The sequence below is a fragment of the Triturus cristatus genome, chromosome 4_2 (genome assembly GCF_964204655.1).
Source record: "Triturus cristatus chromosome 4_2, aTriCri1.1, whole genome shotgun sequence".
Lineage (NCBI taxonomy): Eukaryota > Metazoa > Chordata > Amphibia > Caudata > Salamandridae > Triturus > Triturus cristatus.
The window spans coordinates 468041491-468063971 of NC_140586.1; the positions used below are offsets into that span (position 1 = coordinate 468041491).

At 48.9% G+C, this 22481-nt stretch overlaps 1 protein-coding gene across 4 annotated transcripts in view; it reads left to right on the plus strand.

Moving 5' to 3' along the window:
• Positions 1-22481, plus strand: part of LOC146834561 (vitellogenin-1-like) — a 977187-nt gene that overhangs the window by 783227 nt on the left and 171479 nt on the right. For 3 of the 4 annotated variants that reach the window (XM_085601961.1, XM_085601963.1, XM_085601962.1), the window contains one exon: positions 5446-5635. The exons of the other annotated variant lie outside the window; for it this stretch is intronic. In XM_085601961.1, the coding sequence (XP_085458087.1) occupies positions 5446-5635 (190 nt within the window). The remainder of the gene's footprint in view (positions 1-5445; positions 5636-22481) is intronic. 4 annotated transcript variants of the gene reach the window in all.

Below are 22481 nucleotides of genomic sequence, written 5' to 3' on the forward strand. Positions count from 1 at the left end.
CTCCCTCATGGGGTAAGCTGTCACTGCTTTCTCCTTTTCTTTCAGAGGAAATGTTGAATAAGTTCTGTCTACTGCATCCTCTCGTTTTCTGTACCATCTGTCTTTCCATCTCTCCACATCTCCCCATTTTTTCAGCAAAGCAATCATCTCCTTAATCTGTCCTGTCCGGCCTGCATTGTTCAGATTCTCAATGTCCTTATCTGTGAAATCCACTCGGTAAGGCTTTTGTAAAGCTTTTACCTTATCCATGTCAATCCCCATTTCACTGGCTATTCCTTTCAACCTATCATGTATATTCTTTGCTCTCCATGTGATGCTTTTGCACAAAAACAGAATTTCTCCTTCCTGATAATTTTTCAACGTTTCTGTAGGGATTGTTCCTACAATCAGCTCCTCCATTTCCATACGTAGTCTAGCTACATCAATTCCCTGGGATTCTTTTTCTTTCCTCTGCAAAGCCTTCAGCCAATCATTCAAATCTTCAGGAGGTATTCCCACAGATTTTTGTTCGCCCCCTGGTTCTGACACTCTTTGTGGTTCTAGGATTGATCCTCTGTTCCCTTCCACACATCCAGAGTTCAAACTCGAGTTAGTCTACACACTCAATTCTCCTCCACATATGGTATGTCTCCACTGATTTTCTCCCGTTCTCCACTGTGTTTCTCCTGCTCTCATTTCTACCCGCTCTGGAGGAACAATCAATCTATTGCCCACATAGGGAACTGTCAAACCACTTTCGCCCGTCCTCTGCTTGTCGAAAATCGGCATAACCGGACCTATTGTCACAGCCACCGTAACTGCCTCAAGATTCTTAGTCAGTTCCCTGATCTTCTCTGTTAATTCAAAGGTAGTCCTTGCTAATTCTCTGGTCTTTTCATCCTCAACTTCATTTTCCCTTTCTCTCTCTCTTTCTCTCTCGCTCTCTCTTTCTCTTTCTCTCTCTCTCTCTCTCTTTCTCTCTCTCTTTCTCTCTCTCTTTCTCTTTCTGCCAGAGAACAACTGCTTTTCAAGCCAGGGGTGGAACCCTCTGTCTTAATAATTCGCAGGGTGTCTCTCATTGGGATCACTGCTGTTCCTACCTCTGGTTCTCGTCTATACGGGGGTGGTCTTTTGTAGAGCATGTCCTCTAGGACATCGTCATCAGACTCATTCGCCCCATATCTCCTTGTTTCTACATTATGTTCTTTTTCTGTACACTTTCTCCCTTCCATCTCCTCTGCTGTTCTTACAGGATATAATCCCTCAGTCATGCTGGCATCACGCCATCTTCTCATCCGGTCATGATGGGATTCGCGATCATACTTCCACCCAAACATATACCTGTAACTTTCCCCACCCCTCTGCTTTTCTCGTTCATGCATTTCATCTTCCCATTCAGTCAATGCCTCGAACTGCATCGGCCTAGGCCGAGGCTCTAGACTCATCATCCGTTCCCGTAAATTCCTCAGTATGGCCAGATTAAATGAACCATGTTCCGGGAAAGCTAAAACTCCATCCTCTTTGGTATACTTCACCCAGTTATCTAACCAAATACAGGTATGATACCCATACTTTGCAACCATGAAGGATGCGGGGGTTCTTATCGGGGGAAGTAACTGTCCTTCCCTAGTCACAATATCCTTATCCTTGTCAAACCAGTTCTTAACCTTACTAAACAAGGATTTCTTTTTCTTTTCCTCAGCGTGGTAATACATTTTCTTATTTTCCGCAAACTTTTTGTCCTTTCTACAACTGTACGATCTCCTGTCCAATTGCAGCACGACTCACACTAACGCACCAATCCTGAAGCGTCTACGTCACTGACTCAGTCCACGAATCCCAGCGCGACTCACACCAACGCACCAATCCTGGAGCGTCTACGTCACCCTGTATGTCTCCCAATCCTAGCGCGGCGTACACTAGCGCACCAATCACCGTGCTTCCACTATTCTAACCCACTGTCCAATCACAGCGCGGTCTCCCTGACGTCAGCAGTCGCTGCAGCAGCTCCTGCTCCTGTCTCTCTCGTCTACCCCTCCTTTACAAAACTACTTCGTAGACTTTGTTTCAACTTCTACGAGTCTGTTAGTTACAACATACAAACATCTCCATTGTCTGCTTCGCTAGCCACAGAACAGCAAAAGATCTTTCCCACGAGAATTCTGCCTTTCCCGAGAGCAGCGCTTACCTCTGCCCTACTACAGAATCGTTACTTCAGTGGTTAAAGTAGCACATCCCTCTACTCTACCCTTCTAACAAGCACCAATTAACTGTTTCTCCCGAATGCTCCTAAGAGTTCCACAATTAACCAGAATGCCTTCTCATTCACGCACTTTCACACTAGAAAATGTAGTACATTCACACAGAATTCTGTCTTTCCCGAGAATAGCGAACAGTCTGTCCTACTACAGAATTATATCACACGTTAACAAAGCAGCGCTTACCTCTGCTCTGTCCTTCTAACAAGCTCAGAGAATACCTATTACTTTTCTAGTGATAAGTGTTAACGGAATGCCATAAGGATCCCTGATACCTAAGACCAGAACTTCACAGATAACCTTCGCTATCATATACACTTCTCTCACACAGAATATACATTTCTAATGGCAACACACGGCGATGCTACCTCATCGAACCCAGACAATGCGACGCATAACTTCAATTGTCACACGTTTTCCCCTGTCTACATACAGGGTCAACAATCCCGCCTTTTCCGAGAGCAGCACTCCCTCTGCCCTACTACGGAACTGTCACCGACTCCCTACGTCCCAGAAGCCGTACACAATACATAAAACTCAATACAACTTCGACACACAGTGTTAGTACAAATATCAATCAATAATCAACAAGCCTATATACACGCAAATTCGCCAGATCAAGACAATAGTTAACCATCATTCTGCTCCCAAGAAACTGGTGCAGATCGGAGCTTCCGAATCCCCTCTACTTCCACGGACGGAGGGATTTCACAGTCACACACGCACACACACATCACACGCTGGTGGGGCCCATTACACCAACATTCATCCTAACCACTTTATCCGTGCCATGTATAAGGGGAGACACTTTCCGTACCTAACCAATCTGCATGTACCCTGAGGTCAATGGCATCAACTAGTTGCTATAGATCTGGTGAAACATTTCAGAACAAGCAAATAAATTCAATAAACATGACAATAAAATAACCACCCGACACAGTGATTCAAACAGAATATTTGTTTATCTAAAATTGTATGAAAAGCCAATTAAATGCAAGATCATTTCTTTCATATTTACCTATTCTGGCTAAAAGTCGTTTTCTAAGTCAGAACCGGTCCTCAGCAAATTAATCAAAGTTTCTAGCCGTCATGTAGAGTTACCGTCCTCTTCTGTCAGCATCGGGATCTCTGATCATCAGTTCGGGAAGAAGTGGCGCTAGACCTCTCTAGTCTACTAATATTTATACTAAAATTACATTCCAAAGTGTAACAATTATATCGTACAAAACGGATGAATGGCGGAAATATGTCGTCTTGGTACATTGGGATACTTTCGTACATTTTCACACACATTGATCGTCTCAAATAATGAATAGAAAATAAGGGGTCCACAACTAATTCGTTACTTTTACGGATGTCTCTTTGGGATAAATTGTATCCCATTTGTGGGATCATTATAAGTTCATAAAGTCAGCATTTTATTTAGCAACAAATGTTATGTTCAGAGGCACTTGGCATCACTCCTGGATTTGTCGTCATGATCATGGCTTTTCAGTTCGTCAAAAGGGCAAGGTCACAGGCAGCGCAAAGCCTCCTTGCAAAATTTCCATCAACTCGAATGCAGGCTGCGGATGGTAGCCATCTTTTGGTAGGCCACATTGGTCAACTTAAATGAAATGAAACACAAAACAGAATTACTGCACGGAAATGATTATACAGTGTTATTCCCCTGTTAATACCGTTATGTGTATGTATTTATCTAGCCATTTGCGACATCAAAAGCCATTAGTGCATATTAATTATAAGCGCAGAACACAATAACATCACATAAGCAACATCTATGTCGTCAATTTGCTCACCAACTTAGTTCACTTATTATTTAGCCATGCAAATAGCATTCCCACGTGTATTTCTTCTGTTAATAAGGTTGATTAGACACGACTTGACAAATATTTAGTAGTTAATAATTAATCAGTAGTACTTTTAATTATAACATACGAAAATGAAACAGGTATTCGGTTTTAAAGAAAAAACCCTGCTCCATCACTATCATGTATATTGGTCCCAAGATGGCTGCAAACACTTCTTGGATGAAGTGCTGAGAGCCAATCAGATCTCCCGATGAGATGTGTGGTTAGGATCCGATCAGATATATTTGTGATTTTACTTTTGATTTTCTCAGCAACTACTGAACAGATTTACACCATTTAAGCAAAAGGCATGACTCCGAACCAAGGTCTACCTTTCTACCAAATTTGGTGTAATTCCGTTCAGCAGTTCGGGCTGTCGCTGTGGCTAAAGGTCCTATGGGAAATTGCATGGGGAAAACACGTTTTGGGACCCCCCTTTTTTCTCAGCCCCCGCTACACGAATCATCCCGAGACTTTCGAAAATTTCACGAAGATTCGTCAACGGGCGCTAAAAATGTTATTCCAAATAGAATGTTGCAGATTTCCTATGGAAAATAGGTCCTAATTATAACTACCTACTGGCGACCGCAAAAAAGGTTAAAGTAACATTTTAGTCAGGTGAAATGCACAGTTTTCTCATCAATAATTTGAAGGCAAATGTTGCAGTGATATTATCAATGATGTCATAGAAGATGTCACGAGTGATGTAAAAGGTGTGGTAATTAGCAGTGCATGTAATATTTAATGACCAGATGTAAAGCCAAACTCCTGCCTCCCCTTTGGCCGTACATAGCTGAGGAGTTGGCCATAGGGCCTTGCATTGAACCCCTCACAGGCAGCCAGTCCCACACTACAGCCAGGACCTGCAGCCAACCCCTGGGGCCAACCACCAAAGACAGCCAAACCAGCCCCCAGAGCAAACAACCACCGTTTATATAGCACCCTATGTATATAAAGCAGATCTATCATCTTTCTCCCAAAATTTCCAATAATTTTAGTCAAATCTATTTTTCAATAAGAACTTACAAATATTTAATAAATTAAATTGAACTCTATATCTGTGACTCTTTCTTGTTAAATAGTTTTTGTTATTGCATTTTGGGTGTGTGAAAAATGTGAAACTAAATAGTCAGAGTAGTCACTAATTATAGTTTAGTTATTCTGCATTAGCGAGGTGTTCTGTATATTTTTCATACTGTACTCTATAAACACATGAATATGATTTTACTGAGCTGATTTTGTAGCATTGTTCATTCCAGTCCTTATGCTTCAAACTATTCCCAACATATCATATTTGTGAGAAAAAAAAACCATAACTCCAACATTTCATAGACAGAACATCACCTTTTCTTTTGCAGTTGAATGTGAAGTGAATGAACAGGGATTTACTACATTTGATAATCGGACTATGAAGTGTTCACTGGCATCTACAGGTTGCTATTGTATATTAGCACAGGACTGCACTGATCGCTTGAGATTCCTCATTGCTATGAAAAAGACTGCGCACCCACTCACTGCTCATGCAGTTCAAGTGAAGCTGGGCTCTTCGTAAGTAGGATCTTCTAAAATAATGTTGTTTTTAAAATCCTTGATATGCAGCTAGACTAGAATATCTATATTTTATACATTTTAGTGGTGACACTCAATATAAAGGATACACACAGACCGTACCTGATTAGTCTGTTGTAAGGATCAAGGCTAGGCAGAACCAAGAACTTCGATTACCCAGGGATCTTATTTAATTCCTCCCTGACATGGACGCCTACGACAACATTAAGAAATCATCAATTTAGCAAAACTGATGAAGCAGTGTTCAGATTTGGACACAAACTGCGACAGAAACCAGAATTAGTTACTATCTTGAACAGTAGGTGCATACCTGTTGGGACATATGGAGCTGGCATTTGGGGCTACTGCAGATTATTTTCCGCCCCACGGAAGATAATTCGTATCATACCATGGCTTGTAAATATCAAGAAATGTTTTATCAATTGAGAGCTCCAGACATCATCCGAGGGAGATTGTTTAAGTTGCAAAGATAGAATTAGGCAGTGTTTTCAGCAAAACTGTAAGGAGGGAACGTGCTGCAACTATGTCAAGTATATCCGAGTAGTCTGCTATTAGCACATCCCCAGGGATGGAACCCAAACTATCACTTATAAGGAATCCCAACGTTTTTTTAACCAGTTTTAGGTTGAACACATTGCACTTCATCATAGCCTTCCCTAACCATGGAGAACTTTTTGAGGGCTCTGACATCATGCCCTTTTGATAGTACCTCTAGGTAAACCACTTCTCAATCATTGCGATTTTTCACTTTTATTCAATTCCACAAAACTCGTTTTTGGTTCATAACATTAGTTCATACAAGTTATCATTTATATTTTTCCATAAGCTAGGCACATTAGATTCTTGTCATGCTGTTTTAAATTGTATAAGACCGCCATTAATATAAAGAAAATTTATGAACCAGGACTGTCACTTTTATAAGGTTCTATATATTGAAACTGAGAAATATGTGGAATTTTAGGTTAGGATTCCTAACTTTACTACTCCTAAATGCCTTTTGTGAATACCGAAAGTCATAAAGTTAGGATTTTGTCTCAGATTACTTTTGTGAATTGGGCCCGTTGTGTATTGATATGCCTATGTTCTTATATGGCGGTTTTTAAGCCAAATAAAGAATGTTTTGACTAACTTTTGATTGATTAATTTGTTCAGATTCCATAGTTGTGTAGGGAAATGGAAAGGAGGGTTACCACAAACTCTTCTTAACTCTCATTCATAAGAGGAAGTCAAAAGCACATTTTGAAACATGGTCAGGATTTCATCTTCATGTGTGGTGCATTGATTTCTCAAGCCCTGGTCAAAGCACTGATACTTCACTTCCAGAGACTTGTGTACATGCAGGTATGCAGCTAAAAGGACTTCATTGACATTGTCTCTTTATAGAGTGAAGGTAATTGTTTAAGTGGCTCTACAAGCTGTACTGCAGGCATACTGCAGAGAGAGTTTAGCAGGATATCATTGCAGATGCATATCCCAAAACTGGTGTAGAGAAGTGATCAGTAGGCACTCTTGGCAAAGCAATGAGGATGTAGTTGGACGCTAGTAACACAATAGCATGCTCTGAGATGTTGACTATGTTTATGACATTTAGATGAGTGCCAAAAAAGTGTGCTGCCCTCGGAATAGTGATGTGGCTAGAGATATGGTTATTAAGGGTTTTATTTTCTGTTGGGAGGTTGAATATGTGAGTGTACACACTGCAGTTGTCAATCTATGTTGTTGTGTAGATGCTGTGGATTTCGGGACAAATATGTACTCCAAGTGTGGCGCAGCTAGCAATAAGCTTCACTAGCTGTAGAGAAATATTCAGGTATGTGCCTATTGGGCAACTTAATGCGATATTTAAAAAAAAAAGTATTTGGCTCAATACTAGACTAGACTGTAGCCATGCACTATAAATACTATACTTGATTGTAACTACATTATCTGACCTACACACAATGTAGAAACTTGCCGACAGAGTTTACAAGTTATGATGTCAATTATAACCTACTATAAAGAGTGTGGAGTATCACACTCATTACAATATATTTGTATTCTTACTTAACACAGATTAATCATTTTCTCACATTTAGTGAACAAGTGTCATCAATTGCAGTACATGAGAATGATCCTTCATTATATGCTAAAATTGTAAATGTATTAGAAAAGATTTAAAGTTTTTAAAAAGGTGGTCTTTCCATCTTATCAGTGATTGCAGACTGATGCCACTTCCACATAAAATACCAGGCATGAAGACTACAATTTCTGCCGTAATTACCCTCATAATCTTAACAGGCCATCTATAATGCCTGATCTGTCATCTCTTTTTGTAATTGATCAGTGATAGTCCGCTCCATTCGCAAGGACGTGGCTTCGCCGGGGTCGATGACGGACACGTGAGCAGAGAGCTCCACATCAGCCATCCCATTATCCTGTAAAACTGTACAAGCAGAACTGCTTCGACCATCCCTAGCACCCTAAAGGGGATCGGAACCATGGGAGAGTGCCCGGAGCAGCTGTGGCGCTGACTGAGTGCCGAGACTTGTAAACTGTAGGAGGAGCGCTGACGGAAGAAGCTGCCCAAAATGGGGGCGAGGGCGTCTCTCGAAACGACTGCGACCCGGCCTGGCTCCTGCAGATGATTCTCTGTGATTAACAGCGAACACACTGGGAAACTGCCGAGACCAGTGCCTGTACACGTACGGAGGACGGAGATCATTGGTGCGGCCATTGGCAGCAGGTACGCAATCAAGGCAGTGATTGAGATCCGGCCTGAGAGATGACTCCTGAAAGGGTCTACAGCTCCCTAGAGCGTGTGGAGCGGACAGGCCGCTTCGGCCTGGTGCCAAGGGGTGTGTCAGACTACTGACAGCCATGGAGGAACAGCGGGCCTCCTGGGGTTGATGCCGCCGACTTGGTGACTTTTCAATTTCCCTACACTCCTGAAGTTACTGCCGGCGGAGGCAGGGGGGATGAGAGAGAGCCCTGCACTGGGCGTAGTGCCATGAAGAGGGACTTTGGTGACTGTGCAGCGATGCTGGCCCTTCCTGGCCCCTGTTAAAAGTGGCAGACCTTGCAGACGAGAGCTGTGACGGGCCCTCGGGCGATTGTATGCCGGAGAACCCTGACGCCATTGCGCGCCTCTAGACCTGCGTGGGGCACTGACCGTTACTGGGTCCTGTAGCGATCGGCAGAGTTTTATCTTGGGTAGGGCCTGGACCCTACACTTGAAGAGTGAGCACTGCTGTTGTGTTTGTATACTTGTGCACAGCTGCGAATGGGCCCATAGATCACATGCCCTTTATATGCCCAGATAAACAACATGAAATTTCAGCCCCCACATACCCTGACTGATAACCCATTTGAGGGGAAATAATACCTATACCCCCGGTGATCGGTTTGGGACGCTGAATATCATCATTTACCAGGGGGAATCTGGAGGAGCCCGACTGTTGTGGGAGACTACGTGGAAAGGGGTGCTGATACCCATCAGAGGATGGGTGACTGCGAATGGCGACCACTGCGTGACGCAATGGGAAAGGAGTGGAAGTGGTGGGACTGCTTTCGCTATTTTTTATTGCTACCATACCATCATGGGAAAGCCACGGGGTCGCCAGGCTGGGGCCTTCCAGGACCCGCAGGATAGCCCCCCTGAGCAACCGCAGTCGACTTTAGAGGACCCTGTACAGCAGCAGCTTCATAAAATATTGGAGGCCATAGTTGACACGAAGGCTACCGTCCACCAGGACATTAGCACTGTAGTGGTGGGGCTTGGCCTATTGAGGGAAGAACACAAGAAACTCTCAGAGAGGGTAAAGACTACTGAAACCAACATAGCAGAACTGACTCCGGTGCAGAAAGCTATCGAACAACAAATGGGAGCCCTCACAGACAGAGTAAGTCTATTGGAGTGTTGGGCTGAGGATGTGAAAGGACGCAACCGCAGACATAACGTCAGGGTTGTGGGTCTTCCAGAAGGGTTGGAAGGAGATGACATGGTGGCTTTCCTGGAAACTTGGTTTCGAAACGTGGTGGCTCCTGAGGGCCTGTCAGCCTTCTACACTCTGGAGCACACCCATAGGGTGCCAGCGAGGCCGTTGGCTCCGGGGAGGCCCCCAAGTCCCGTGGTGGCCCATTTTCTACACTTCCGTGTCAGGGACCTACTCCTGCAACGGGCGACATCTGGGGGGCCCTTCACTGTGGACAATGGTAGAGTCACCCTTTTTCCGGACTACACTATGGAGGTACAGAGGAAGCAGACCTCCTATATGGAGGTCAAAAAAGCATTACTGGACGAAGTCCTCCAATACTCTCTGATATTCCCGGCCCGGTTGTGTATCATCTTGGAGGAGAACACTCACTACTTTGACTCTACTAGACATGCCTGGGACTGGCTAGAGGTGTACAAGGTCAGAAAGCCGCAAGAGGGTGCACTTGCCCACCCCGGACCAAGGCCTAACAACCCCGTAAACCCATTGAATTGTCGATCCCGCAGGAGAACCCAGAGGAAGCTATCATCATCTCAAACAGAGCCGAGGCTCTACAAGCAATGGTAGGATTGGCGCAGGCTCGGAGCTCCACCTCAACAGTGGAAGCCGAATCTTATAGAGAATCCGCCGACAACGAAAAGGACGCGTCCCATAGTGATAGCGTGAAGATGCCAGCAGTAACGCCTAATACAGCAGATGATATTATTTGAATGAGTATGGTAAGCTAGAATGGTTTAGATACCCGGTGGGGTGCCGGACTCAGAAGGACTGTCATTGTTCCGGGACTAACTTTTCATATAGATGGCTGATGCACTATGATTGGCGTCGGTCTCTTAGGTCAGCCGCGCTCCCTATACCTCTGTAACTCACAGAGGATTTTGTGTATATTGTTTTAGTTTGGATGGAAGCTAGTTTGATAGTAACTGTCCTGGGGAGGGGGAGTTGGGAGGTTTTGTTAGTTCAGGGGAATTTTGGTGTCAGATATGTCACTGGAGAAGATCGTAATGGAGCTCTGTTTATCTACTTTCAATGGGTACTGCTAATGTATTAAAATGTCTTTCATGGAACATGCGGGGACTGCACTCAAAGTGGAGGCGTCATAAAATACATGCTTGTTTAGTCCGTAGAGGGGTCCAGATTGCACTACTTCAGGAGACTCACTTGCATGCACAGGAGGGTAGGGCTCTACAACAGCGATGGCGTGGCCAAGTGTTTTATACTACTTATTCGGCATTTTGCCAGGGGGCACTGATTTGGATGCGGACAAGAGTGCCCTTTCATTGCACAAACCAACTCCTAGACACTGAAGGCCGCTATGTAGTGGTGACAGGGAAACTGGATGGGTGGGACATAGTCCTGGGTAGCATTTATGCTCCTAATACAGAGCAACCTGCCTTCTTTTCACATCTGTCTGGGAGGTTGGCACCCTTTCTCACAGGCTCAGTGTTTATCGGGGTAGATTTTAATTGCATTATCGATGTGGTCCCAGATCATTTGCATCCCCCGCTTCCTAACACACCCAATCACAAAACAGCGGAATCAAGACGCAATTGGCAGATTAGATGGGGGTTGGTGGATACCTGGAGGGCCCACTATCCAGAGGACCAGGATTATTCCTTTTTCTCGGCTTTGCATGATCTTCATATCTGCCTTGATGCATTTTTGTGTTCTCTGGATGTACATGACGGAGTAAAGAGTAGTGAATACCTCACAAGGACACTGTCAGATCATAACTCCCCATCTTGATCTGTATACAGTGGACATGCACGCTAGCTAAGATACCCACTTGGCGCCTGCGCCCTGAAGCCTTAGATGATCCAGTATTTTGCAACACAGTGAGTACGGACATATCTCAATATTTCCTAGATAATGATGGCACAGCAACATCTGCTTTAGTGGAGTGGGATGCCTTTAAAACGGTTATTAGAGGTCGCTGCATCTTGGGGATAGGGGGTGTGTGCAAAGTGCTTTTAAGGGAAGTGCAGGAAGCTGATCAACGCTTGCGGGAAGCAGAACAAGATCATCCAGAAAGACCAGATAGACAGCGGGTGCTCCTGGAGGCAAAGGAAGCGGTGGTGGCACAAGTGTAACAATTACGCTGCCTCGACTACAAAAAGTATATTACACGCGCCCATAACAAAAGAGATAAATCTGGGGCACTTTTGGCATGGTTGGTGTTAGACCTGGCACCTTGGCGTGAGTCTCCCTTCCACTTTTTGTCGCTGTGCCTCATGTATTTTTATGGTGTTGGCCACTCAGCGCACTGTGCCACTGCCAACCAGTGCCACAGTGCAAGGGCTCCCTATGTAAAATGTTTATGTTGGTTGGATTCCATGATTGGCTTATTTGGTTTACTGTCAGACCCCAGTAAAGTGCACCAGGAGTAAAGACAAATGCCGCTGGTGGGCTCGCAGCACTGGTTGTGCCACCCAAAGAAGCGGCCTGGTAAAATGTGTCTAGGGTCTGCCATCGCAGAACCTGCATGCAGTCTGGTACTGACATGCTGACTGGCAAGTGCACACACTTGCCAGTCCCTAAACCTTCCCTTAACTTCATGTTAGTCACCCCTATGGTAGGCCCAAGGGCAGGGTGCGTTGTAAGCATAAGGTAGGACAAGCCCTGATGTGTGTGGCATGTCCTAATAGTGACTTACAGCCATTTTCGTTTTTCACTATTGTAAGGCTACCCTGTTCTCATAGGCCAGAATGGGCTGTTAAGATTATTACATCCTATGATCCTAACATGCCCAGGGAACATGGTAGAAGATCGAGTTTAGTATGCCTGAACTCAGAATAATAAGGTACATATTTTCATAAGGTTTATTTTAATATTCTGAGTTTGCAAATGCCACTTTTAGAAAGTTGGCCTTTGCTTGCCTAACCATTTCAGCCCGCCTCTGCATGATGTGTATCTGCTGTCTGGCTTGTGTGAGTAACAGGGCTGGGGAAACCCAGAGGGGCGGGGCTAGGTAGCCTGGTGGTGGATAGAAAGATTGACAGGTAGATGGGTGGAAGGAGTAAACCTGGACTCTGAATAGGACTGTGTTCTGCCACCACAATGCCGGCTCCGCCCCCTGTGGAGCGTCTGATGACTCTGCCCTGCACTCTGAAAGAAGAAGCCTGCATCGCGTCAACAAAGTGCTCCAGAACTGGACTGAACTAGGCAAGGGCCCCCCTGGCCTTGGAGAACAAAAGAAATGTAGTATAAATGTAGGAGCCCTGCTCCTAAGAAATCAGATCCGCTTTGAACCAAGAAGAATCTCTGCCTGAAGAGGAGGCACCAGGAAAGCTGTAAGGAGGAAGACTGTCCCTATCCTGGGGGACTGGCCTGCAGTGGTGACCTTGCTGCTAAAGGAGAGAAGAGGAACCTTTTACTAGAGACTTTGCTTTATTTTTATTTTCAAGAAACTTGTGCTTTCAAAAATGATCTCCAAGGGCCTGGAAGCGAGCTTGCCCACTGAACTGAGCCCCAGGACCATTGGGCTAATCCTGACCTTTACCCGCCTGCCGCTGGACTGTGGTGTTCCTTTCCTCGCCGGAGCTGTGACCCTCGTGCTTGTCAGCCCCTCCTCGAGCCGTGACCGGGCTGCTCGGCCGCCCCTGCCTTGAGCCGAGCCTCACTCAATCAGAGCCGCTCCCTCTACGCTGTGCTGGGCTGCCCCATCACCTCGCCCGCTGGAGGCCCGCTGCGCACCTTCACCCCTCCCGCCGGAATCGGTATTGTGAGCAACCCGAAGCCTCGGACGGCCCGGACGTAGACTACGTACCCGGCTGCCCCGCTCTGCTCACCTGCCCCACCTGAGCACCCCACTCCCCCTGTGAGTCTGAAGGATCAGATCCCCCCCTCGTAAAGTGTGGGAGCCCCGGACGCCTCCTCGCCCTTCTGCAAGAGCCGCTGGATACCCCGCAACCACCTTTACTGCAAGAAACAAGGTACTGTAACACCTGAACTCGACCGCGAGTTCGCATCGGATCCAGGGTCCGCACCGTTTGTTTTCCCTGTCACCCGACGCGCTCTACCCGGTCGCTGCCTCAGCGTGAAGCGCGCTAAGACTTCCAGTTCTCCTTGTTGTCCCGCCTGAAAGAACTTCCGTAAGAACAGAGATTGTGGCCCCACCTTGTCAACGTTTATGGGCCTTGTACCAATTCTGCTTAAAAGTACATAAAAGTCTTATTTTTCTATACAACCTGCCTAGAGTCCATTTGTGGGGCATGTGATGATTCCGCTGTGTGTATAATGCCGATTGCTTAACCGTGTATGCCCTGAAGTTTAGCCTTGATTGCTCGCGCCACGCACCTAGAGGGTGAGCAGGGGTCATTCTGAGGAGCCATCCTTCGCCCTGACTAGAAGTAACATTGGAGGCAGCGGTGAGGATTTTCGGATTTGCATTAGTAGTTTGCATACAGTGGATCATTGATCACCACATAGTGAGTGCAGACCAGTAACGCAGCCACAATAGAATTGACTTTTTGTTTTGCCAAGAATCTCCACTTTTTTAGAAACCATGCCTGATTCACTCCCTGCAGGAAGGGCAGCCTCTATAGTCTCTGGAATGGACGATGTAGATTGGGGAGAAGGCGCACTTGAGAGCTACACAAATGAGGATTTGAAAGGTTTTTGCTCCAACTTCAGAATTTCCCAAACTGGATTGAAAAACAAGGCCCAACTTGTAAAGGCGCTGAGGGCCTGGTATGAGTCAAGGGCACCAGAGAATATGGTGGAAGTGGTTACACCAGAAAGCGTGCCATGAGTTTGCCAGAGGCCTGTCGCCAGAAGAGTTGGCAGACAGGGCAGCAACCAGGGCACATGAAGTGGAGATGGCCAAGCTTAATGGGCAGATGGATATGGACAAACAAAGATTAGCCATGGAAGAAAGAAAAATCCAAATGGAACATGAGATGAAGCTGCGGGAGCTGGAGCTGAAAGCAAAAAGTTTGGAGCTTAATCCCTCTGGTGGCAGCACACTGCCAGTGCTGCCGGAATCAAGGGTATATATTCCTAAAGGTGTGGTTAAGGAGTTTTTTAAGAATGATGACATAGGGCAGTGGTTCAAAGCCTACGAAGTAGCCATGTCCTCCCACCGGGTCCCTGAGAAGGATTGGGGAGCGGGGTTGTGGGGGCGGTTCTTGAGTGAAGGGCGGGACACACTGCTAGATTTGCCATCAGATGTGTATAACTCTTACCCCTATATGAAGGATGCTTTAATGGCTAGGTATGGGTTAACTCCTGAAATGTATAGACAGAGGTTCAGGGGTTGCACTAAGATTCCCAATAGTACGTATGTGGAGTATGTGACTTTTTTTTGCAGAGCACTGGATGGTTGGGTAAAGGGTAGCAAGGTTGATGATTTTCAAGGGCTTCTTGATTTAATGGCATGGGAGCACTTGTCCAGTAATTGTTTTCCTGAGCTACGCCAGCACCTAATTGATAGTAGGCTGACTAACCCTAGGAAGCTTGCTGAGGAGGTGGACCGCTGGGTCAGTACCAGGGTCCACAAGGGTCACGTGGGAGATTCCGCCAAAGGTGGGCAGGGTCCCCAGCAGAAGAGTGGGGGGGACAGGGGTAACCAGAGGGAGTTCCCAAAAAGGCCCCAAAGTAATCCCCAAGGGAACCAAGGGAAAGGTTCTCAGCCTCCCCCACCCCCAAGACCGACCGGGGCCCCGACAGGTCCTCCTGTTCAGAAGGGGCCCCTAAAATGTTACAAGTGTGGTAACATGGGGCATTTTGCCTCTGATGTAAAGTGTCCTTTGTATCGTAAACCAGAACCCACTGGTGCTCCACCCCGGCAGGTGACTAGTGTAGCCTTGGGGGCAGAGATGGGTGTCCAAGGTGGATGGGGTCCCACAGAGATGTCCCTTGTCTCATTAGGAGACTGTGAAGTGGTCCCCCAAACCCAGCTGCCTGATAACACTAAGAAATACAGGCAGTGGGTGACCATCAATGGCCGTAGGATGGAAGCTCTGAGAGATACAGGAGCCAGTGTGACAGCTGTCAAGTGTCACCTGGTGTCTCAAGAGCAGGTGGTCCGAGGAGAATTCTATCCAGTTGTCACTGCAGGTTGGCTCAGGTTCCCTTCGAGTGGGGGGGGGGGTCTCTGGTACTCTTCAGGTAGCTGTGAGGCCCGCCATGCCTGTAGACTGTCTGTTAGGGAACGACTTGGAGAGCTCACCGTGGGCTAATGTGGAGCGGGGTGCTAACCTGGAGATGTTGGGTATGCCGGATTGGGCGTGTGTCACCACACAGTCCATGGCAGAAAGTAGAGGTACTCAAGAGGTCCTGGAGCCTGAGAGGGAGGCCCAGGAACCGGCCTTAGAGAGAAGGAGCAGGGGGCGCGGGAAGCCAGCCCCTGAAGTTCCCATGGTCCAGGAGGATGCAGACCTTGAGGGGGATGCCCTGGAGCCTACAGGGGAACAGATAGCTGAACTGGGGGACCTGCCTGAGCTGACCCATTGGCAGCAGGAAGGAGGCCCATCCAGGGAGGACTTTTGTAAGGCGCAAAAAGAATACCCTTCTCTCGTGGGTATGCGGCAGCAGGCTGCAGACCAGGCCACAGGCGATCAGTCTGGGTCACATTTCATTTACTGGGAGAACGACCTCCTATATACAGCGCCTAAGGTTGCTGAGCCTGGGTCAGCCTGTGCACTGGTGGTACCCCAGGACTTCAGAGCCTTCCTACTGGGGCTGGCTCACGATGTGCCATTGGCAGGGCATTTGGGGCAGGACAAGACCTTTGAAAGGCTTGTCACCCACTTTTATTGGCCTCAAATGCGTAGGAGTTCAGACACTCTCTGCAGGACATGCCAGACGTGCCAGGCAATTGGAAAGAGTGGAAGGAAGCAGAAGGCTCCACTCCAGCCATTCCCTGTGATCGGTACCCCATTCCAGCGAGTGGGGATTGACATTGTAGGGCCACTGGACCCCAGGACAGCCATGGGCAATAGGTTCATCCTGGTCCTGGTGGACCATGCCACCCGGTACCCGGAAGCCATCCCACTGAGGACAGTGACGGCCCCCGTGGTGGGACATGCACTGATGGGAATTTTCTCTAGAGTGGATTCCCTCTAGAGGTGGTGTCTGACCGGGGAACCAATTTCATGTCCAAATACATGAAATCCCTTTGGCAAGAGTGTGGTGTAACCTACAAGTTCACCACACCTTACCACCCCCAAGGAAACGGGTTGGTTAAGAGATTCAACCGTACCCTCAAAGGCATGATAATGGGCCTAGAAGGACCCATGAGGCGTAAGTGAGACGTCCTCTTACCATGCCTTCTCTTTGCTTACCGTGAAGTGCCACAGAAGTCTCTAGGGTTCAGCCCATTTGAGCTCCTGTACGGCCACCCAGTGCGAGGACCTCTAAGTCTGGTCAAGGAAGGCTGGGAGCAATCTCCCAGGAAACCTCCCCAGAATGTATATAGTTACATGCTGGCCTTCAGGAATCAGACTAGACGATTCAGGCAACTTGCTGAGGCAAATCTGGAAGCCAGCTAGGAGGAGATGAAGTGGTGGTACGGCCAGAATGCCACTCTGGTAGAGCTTCAGCCTGGACAAAAGGTATGGGTCTTGGCCCCAGTGGATCCCTGTGTGCTCCAGGATAAGTGGACCGGACCCTTTGAGGTGGTGGAGCGCAAGAGACTTGTTACCTATTTGGTGGACTTGCGGTCTCCAAGGAACCCCTTAAGGGTCCTTCATGTCAACCGCCTCAAGCCCCACTTGGAGAGGTCCCAAGTGGGCATGCTCTTCGCAACAGAAGCTGGGATGGAAGAGGAGACCGAGCCTCTTCCAGACCTCCTGTCAGCCCAGGAGCAATATGGGTCAGTGGATGGTGTCATCCTCTCTTCCGCCCTGACCCCTGAGCAACAGAATGATTGTCGCCAATTGCTGGGGCAATTTTCTGATCTGTTTTCCCTGGTTCCCGGTGTCACTGATTGGTGCGTCCATGATGTGGACACTGAATGTAGTCCACCCGTGAGGCACAAGGCCTACAGGGTGACTGACAGGGTGAGGGCATGAATCAAGGAGGAGGTCTCCAAGATGTTTGCACTCGGAGTAATTGAGTCCTCCAGCAGTCCTTGGGCCAGCCCAGTGGTCTTGGTCCCAAAGGCTGCAGCGCAGGGAGCCACACCCGAACTCTGGTTCTGTGTGGACTACAGAGGACTAAATTTGGTCACCAGGACTGACGCACACCCCATCCCCAGAGCTGATGAGCTCATGAATCGGCTAGGGGCTGCCAACTACCACAGCACGTTTGACGTCTGGGTATTGGCAGATCGCTTTGACCGATGGGGCCAAAGAGAGGTCTGCATTCTCCACCCCAGATGGGCACTACCAGTTCTGGGTTATGCCCTTTGGGATGAAGAATGCCCCTGCCACCTTCCAGAGGTTGGTCAACCAGGTGTTGGCTGGACTGGATTCGTTCAGTGCTGCCTACCTGGATGACATCGCAGTGTTCAGCTCCACTTGGGAAGAACACCTGCGCCACCTCTGGGAAGTGGTGATGGAGCTGCGGAGGGCAGGCCTCACGATCAAGGCGAGTAAGTGCCAGATCGGGCAGGGTTCCGTGGTGTACTTGGGGCACCAGGTTGGGAGTGGCCAGGTGGCGCCCCTTCAACCCAAGATATAATCCATCCTGAATTGGAAGTCGCCCAAAACCCAGACAGAGGTGAGAGCCTTCCTAGGGAAACCACGCTGGGATAGGTCTGCATACCGCCCATTGTCCATGCTCAACATGGATTACAAGATCCTGAGCCGTTTTTTAGCCACCTGTCTACTCCCCTATATGTCGACTTTAGTCCGGGTTGATCCCGACCAGGAATAAGGCTATGAATGTTCGGCACCTATTGCAGATACTCAAAGCTGATTCTTACCCGAAGAATGAAGCCACTATTTTTGCAGTGGACATTGAAAAGGCATTTGATAGCCTTGAATGGCCCTATTTGTTCCATGTGATGTGTAAGTTCAGACTGGGAGAAAAATGTGTAACATGGACAGCCTTGTTATATATGCACTCCTCTGCATGAGTTAAAACGGGCAGCTTGATATCTGATACTTGTGGTATCACCCAGGGCACGAGACAGAGCTGCTCGCTGTCCCCTCTCTTGTTTGCCTTAGCGGTGAAACCCCTTGTGGCCAGAGCCTGGACAGGACTGCATTACCAGGGTTTAAGCGTGCGAGGGCAAATTCATCATATTGCCCTGTATGCAGATGATCTACTGATGCTTATGGCAAATACAGAAGTAGCGCTGCAAGGGGAGAAAGAACTGCTCCATGACCTTGGCATGGTGACTGGCTTTCGGTTGAATTGGACGAAATCCTGCTTATTTCCAATGGTAGGGGACAGAGTAGGCCCGCAAACCACAGCTGGGGTGACATGGGTATACAGATGCCTGACGTATTTAGGAACACAGATTTATCACGCACAGAGCGACTTGCTGGAGGGAAACATCAGCAGAGCGATCAGAGGACTGAAGGGTAGTTTTGATTTTTGGGGGACGCTTCCATTATCAGTAGCTGGGTGAGTGGCCTTACTTAAAATGGTGGCCCTCCCAAAACTTTTGTATTATTTCGGGACCCTACCGCTTTGGATTCCAGCGTGATTTTTTAAACAACTTAAGGACATGGTTACAGGTCTCCTGTTGGGGGAAGGTAGACGATGTGTAGCCTTGACTGCTCCGATGCATCCAGGATCAGCGGGGGGATGAGCAGTACCTGATTTCAAAACATATTTTATAGCAGCGACCCTTGATCTTCCTGGTAGGCCTTAGGTACGTTTCGCTTGCTACCTGTTGGTTTGTGCCTGCTTTGTAACTGTCTGTGCCCCATGCCCCCCGCTCGCCACTCTGCTTCTGTGCCCTTTTATTCTGTACCCCCCGCCGTTCTTTGTACCCCTGTGCTGACTTGTGCCTCTGTGCCCCTTGATTTTGTCCCCTTTTTGCTCTTCTGTGCTGGTCTCCTGTCCCCCGTCCCTACCACTGCATCCCCTGCGGCCCCACCCCCTCCGCGGCCATTCGTTCACCCGTCCCTTGCCTCCCGCCTCCCAGCTGCTCCTCCCTCCCCACCTCCCCATATATGGCGGCCGCGACCAGCGCCTAAAGCAAACCTGTCTGCGCCCATCCGTGACTGGACCGCGCCCAGTGCCAGATCCCCTGGCCCCCGCACCAGCCACGAAGACCGCCTCCGTTATGACACCAGCACCCTCGTCGCTCTCAACCCAGGAAGAACCCACACCTGCTACAAGGCCGCCCCGAAGCGCACCCATGGCCCCTTCACCTGCCGGAACTGCAGCTTCTCCTGCCTCAAAAGCGCCAAGATGCCTGCCACGCCAGAACCCAACCAGCTTAGATGCATCCTGATCAACACCCGCTCCACACACAAACACGCCGTTGAACTCTGGGACCTACTCGACACCACATCAGCAGACATCGCCTTCCTGACCGGGACCTGGATGAACGAAACCTCCTCGCCAGACATCGCCATAGCCATCCCAGACAGGTACAAGATCACCCGCAGAGTCCGCACCAACAAGGCTGGGGGAGGAATCGCCATCGTCCACAAAAACACGATCAGGGTCTCAACAAACACCAACGACACCCTCAGCACCGCCGAACACATGCACTTTCAGATCCACATGGACCCCAAGACCACCCTAAGAGGCACCCTCGTCTACAGACCAACAGGACCCCGGCCTCAATTCTGCGACTCCATCGCTGACCTCATCAGCACACACGCGCTGACTTCCACCGACTACATCCTCCTTGGAGACCTGAACTTTCACCTGGAGAACAACAACGACAACAACTCCTCCACCCTGATCGACAATCTCACCAACCTTGGACTGAAACAGCTCGTCACGACGCCGACCCACAGCGCCGGCCACACACTAGATGCCATCTTCTCCTCAAGCCCCCACGTCACCTTCAGCCACGCCTTCAAACTCACCTGGACAGACCACCACTGCATCCACTTCTCCTTCCGAAAAACCCTCACACACCACCGCACACTACAGACCCCCCGCCGCTGCTGGGGCAAAGTCACCCAAGAACAACTACAGACAAGCCTCGCACTCAACCCTCCGACGAACCCCACCAACCCAGATGAAGGTGCACTCACCCTCGTACGCTGAATGAACGACTGCGCCAACACCGTCGCCCCGCTGAAAAGCCCCACCAGCAGAGACACGAGCAGAAGAGTCAGCTGGTTCACCCCGGAACTCCTCGACTCAAAACGCACCTGCTTGAAACTGGAAAACACATGGCACAGCGACAAGACGCCAGACAGCCGCACTGCCCATAAAGACACCATCCGCAACCACCACCACCTCATCAGGACCGCCAAAAGAACCTCCTTCACAAACCGCCGTGACAACAATGCACACAACAGCAAGGAGCTCTTCACTATCATGAAGGAACTCTCCAACCCCAGCTCCAACGCCAACGACATCCCACCATCGCAAGCCCTGTGCGACTCCCTGCCATCTTCTTTCACCGGAAAATCACCGACATCCATGACAGCTTCAGACCCCGGACAACCCCTGCCGACCACACTGCACTGATCCCACCACACCCCACCGCCCACGACACCCTGACAACCTGGGCCAACGTGAGCATCGAGGACACAATCAAGACCATGGGAACAATCCACTCCGGTTCCCCATCCGACCCTCTCCCGCACCACATCCTCAACAAAGTCAGCAATTCCATCGCACCCCACCTGCACAAAGTCATCAACCTCTCCTTCGAGACCTCCACCTTACCTGAGAACTGGAAGCACGCAGAGATCAACGCCCTACTGAAGAAACCCAAGGCAGATCCGAGCGACCTCAAGAACTTCCGCCCCATCTCCCTGCTTCCGTTCCCAGCAAAGGTCATCGAGAAGATAGTAAACACCCAGCTCACCCGTCACCTCGAAGACAACAACATCCTGGACCCGTCCCAATCAGGTTTCCGCAGCAACTACAGCACCGAGACCGCCCTCATCGCCGCCACAGAAGACATCAGGATCCTGCTAGACAACGGCGAGACGGCGGCCCTAATCCTCCTGGACCTCTCCGCCGCCTTCGACACTATCTACCATCACACACTATGCACACACCTCCACGACACAGGGATCCGAGACTAGGCCCTGGACTGGACCACCTCCTTCCTCTCCGGCAGAACTCAGAGAGTCCGCCTCCCCCCGTTCCGATCCAATGCCTCCGAGATCATCTGCGGCGTCCCTCAAGGATCTTCCCTCAGCCCGACACTGTTCAACGTCTACATGGCACCACTAGCACTCATCGCCTGACAGCAGGACCGAAACATAATCTCCTACGCCGAAGACACTCAGCTGATCCTCTCCCTCACCAAGGACCCCCGCACCACCAAATCCCACCTCCACCAGGGAATGAAGGCCGTCGCAGGCTGGATGGAGGACAGCCGCCTCAAACTGAACACAGACAAGACGGAAATCCTCATCCTCAGGTCCAACCCCTCCGCATGGGATGACTCTTCATGGCCCACGTCACTGAGGTCCCCCCCCAGCCCCCACCAACCACGCACGCAACCTGGGAGTCATCCTCGACTCGAAACTCTCCATGACCAAACAAGTCAACGCAGTCTCCTCCACCTGTTTCAACACCCTCCGCATGCTCCGCAAGATCTACAGATGGATCCCGACAAACACGAAGAAAACAGTCACCCAGGCCCTAGTTAGCAGCAGACTCGACTACGGAAACGCCCTCTATGCCGGAGCCTCGTCCAAGGTCATCAGCACACTACAGAGAATCCAGAATGCCTCTGTACGCCTGATCCTCGACATCCCGTGCCGCAACCACATCACCCCCCACCTGAGGAACCTGCACTGGCTCTCCATCGACAA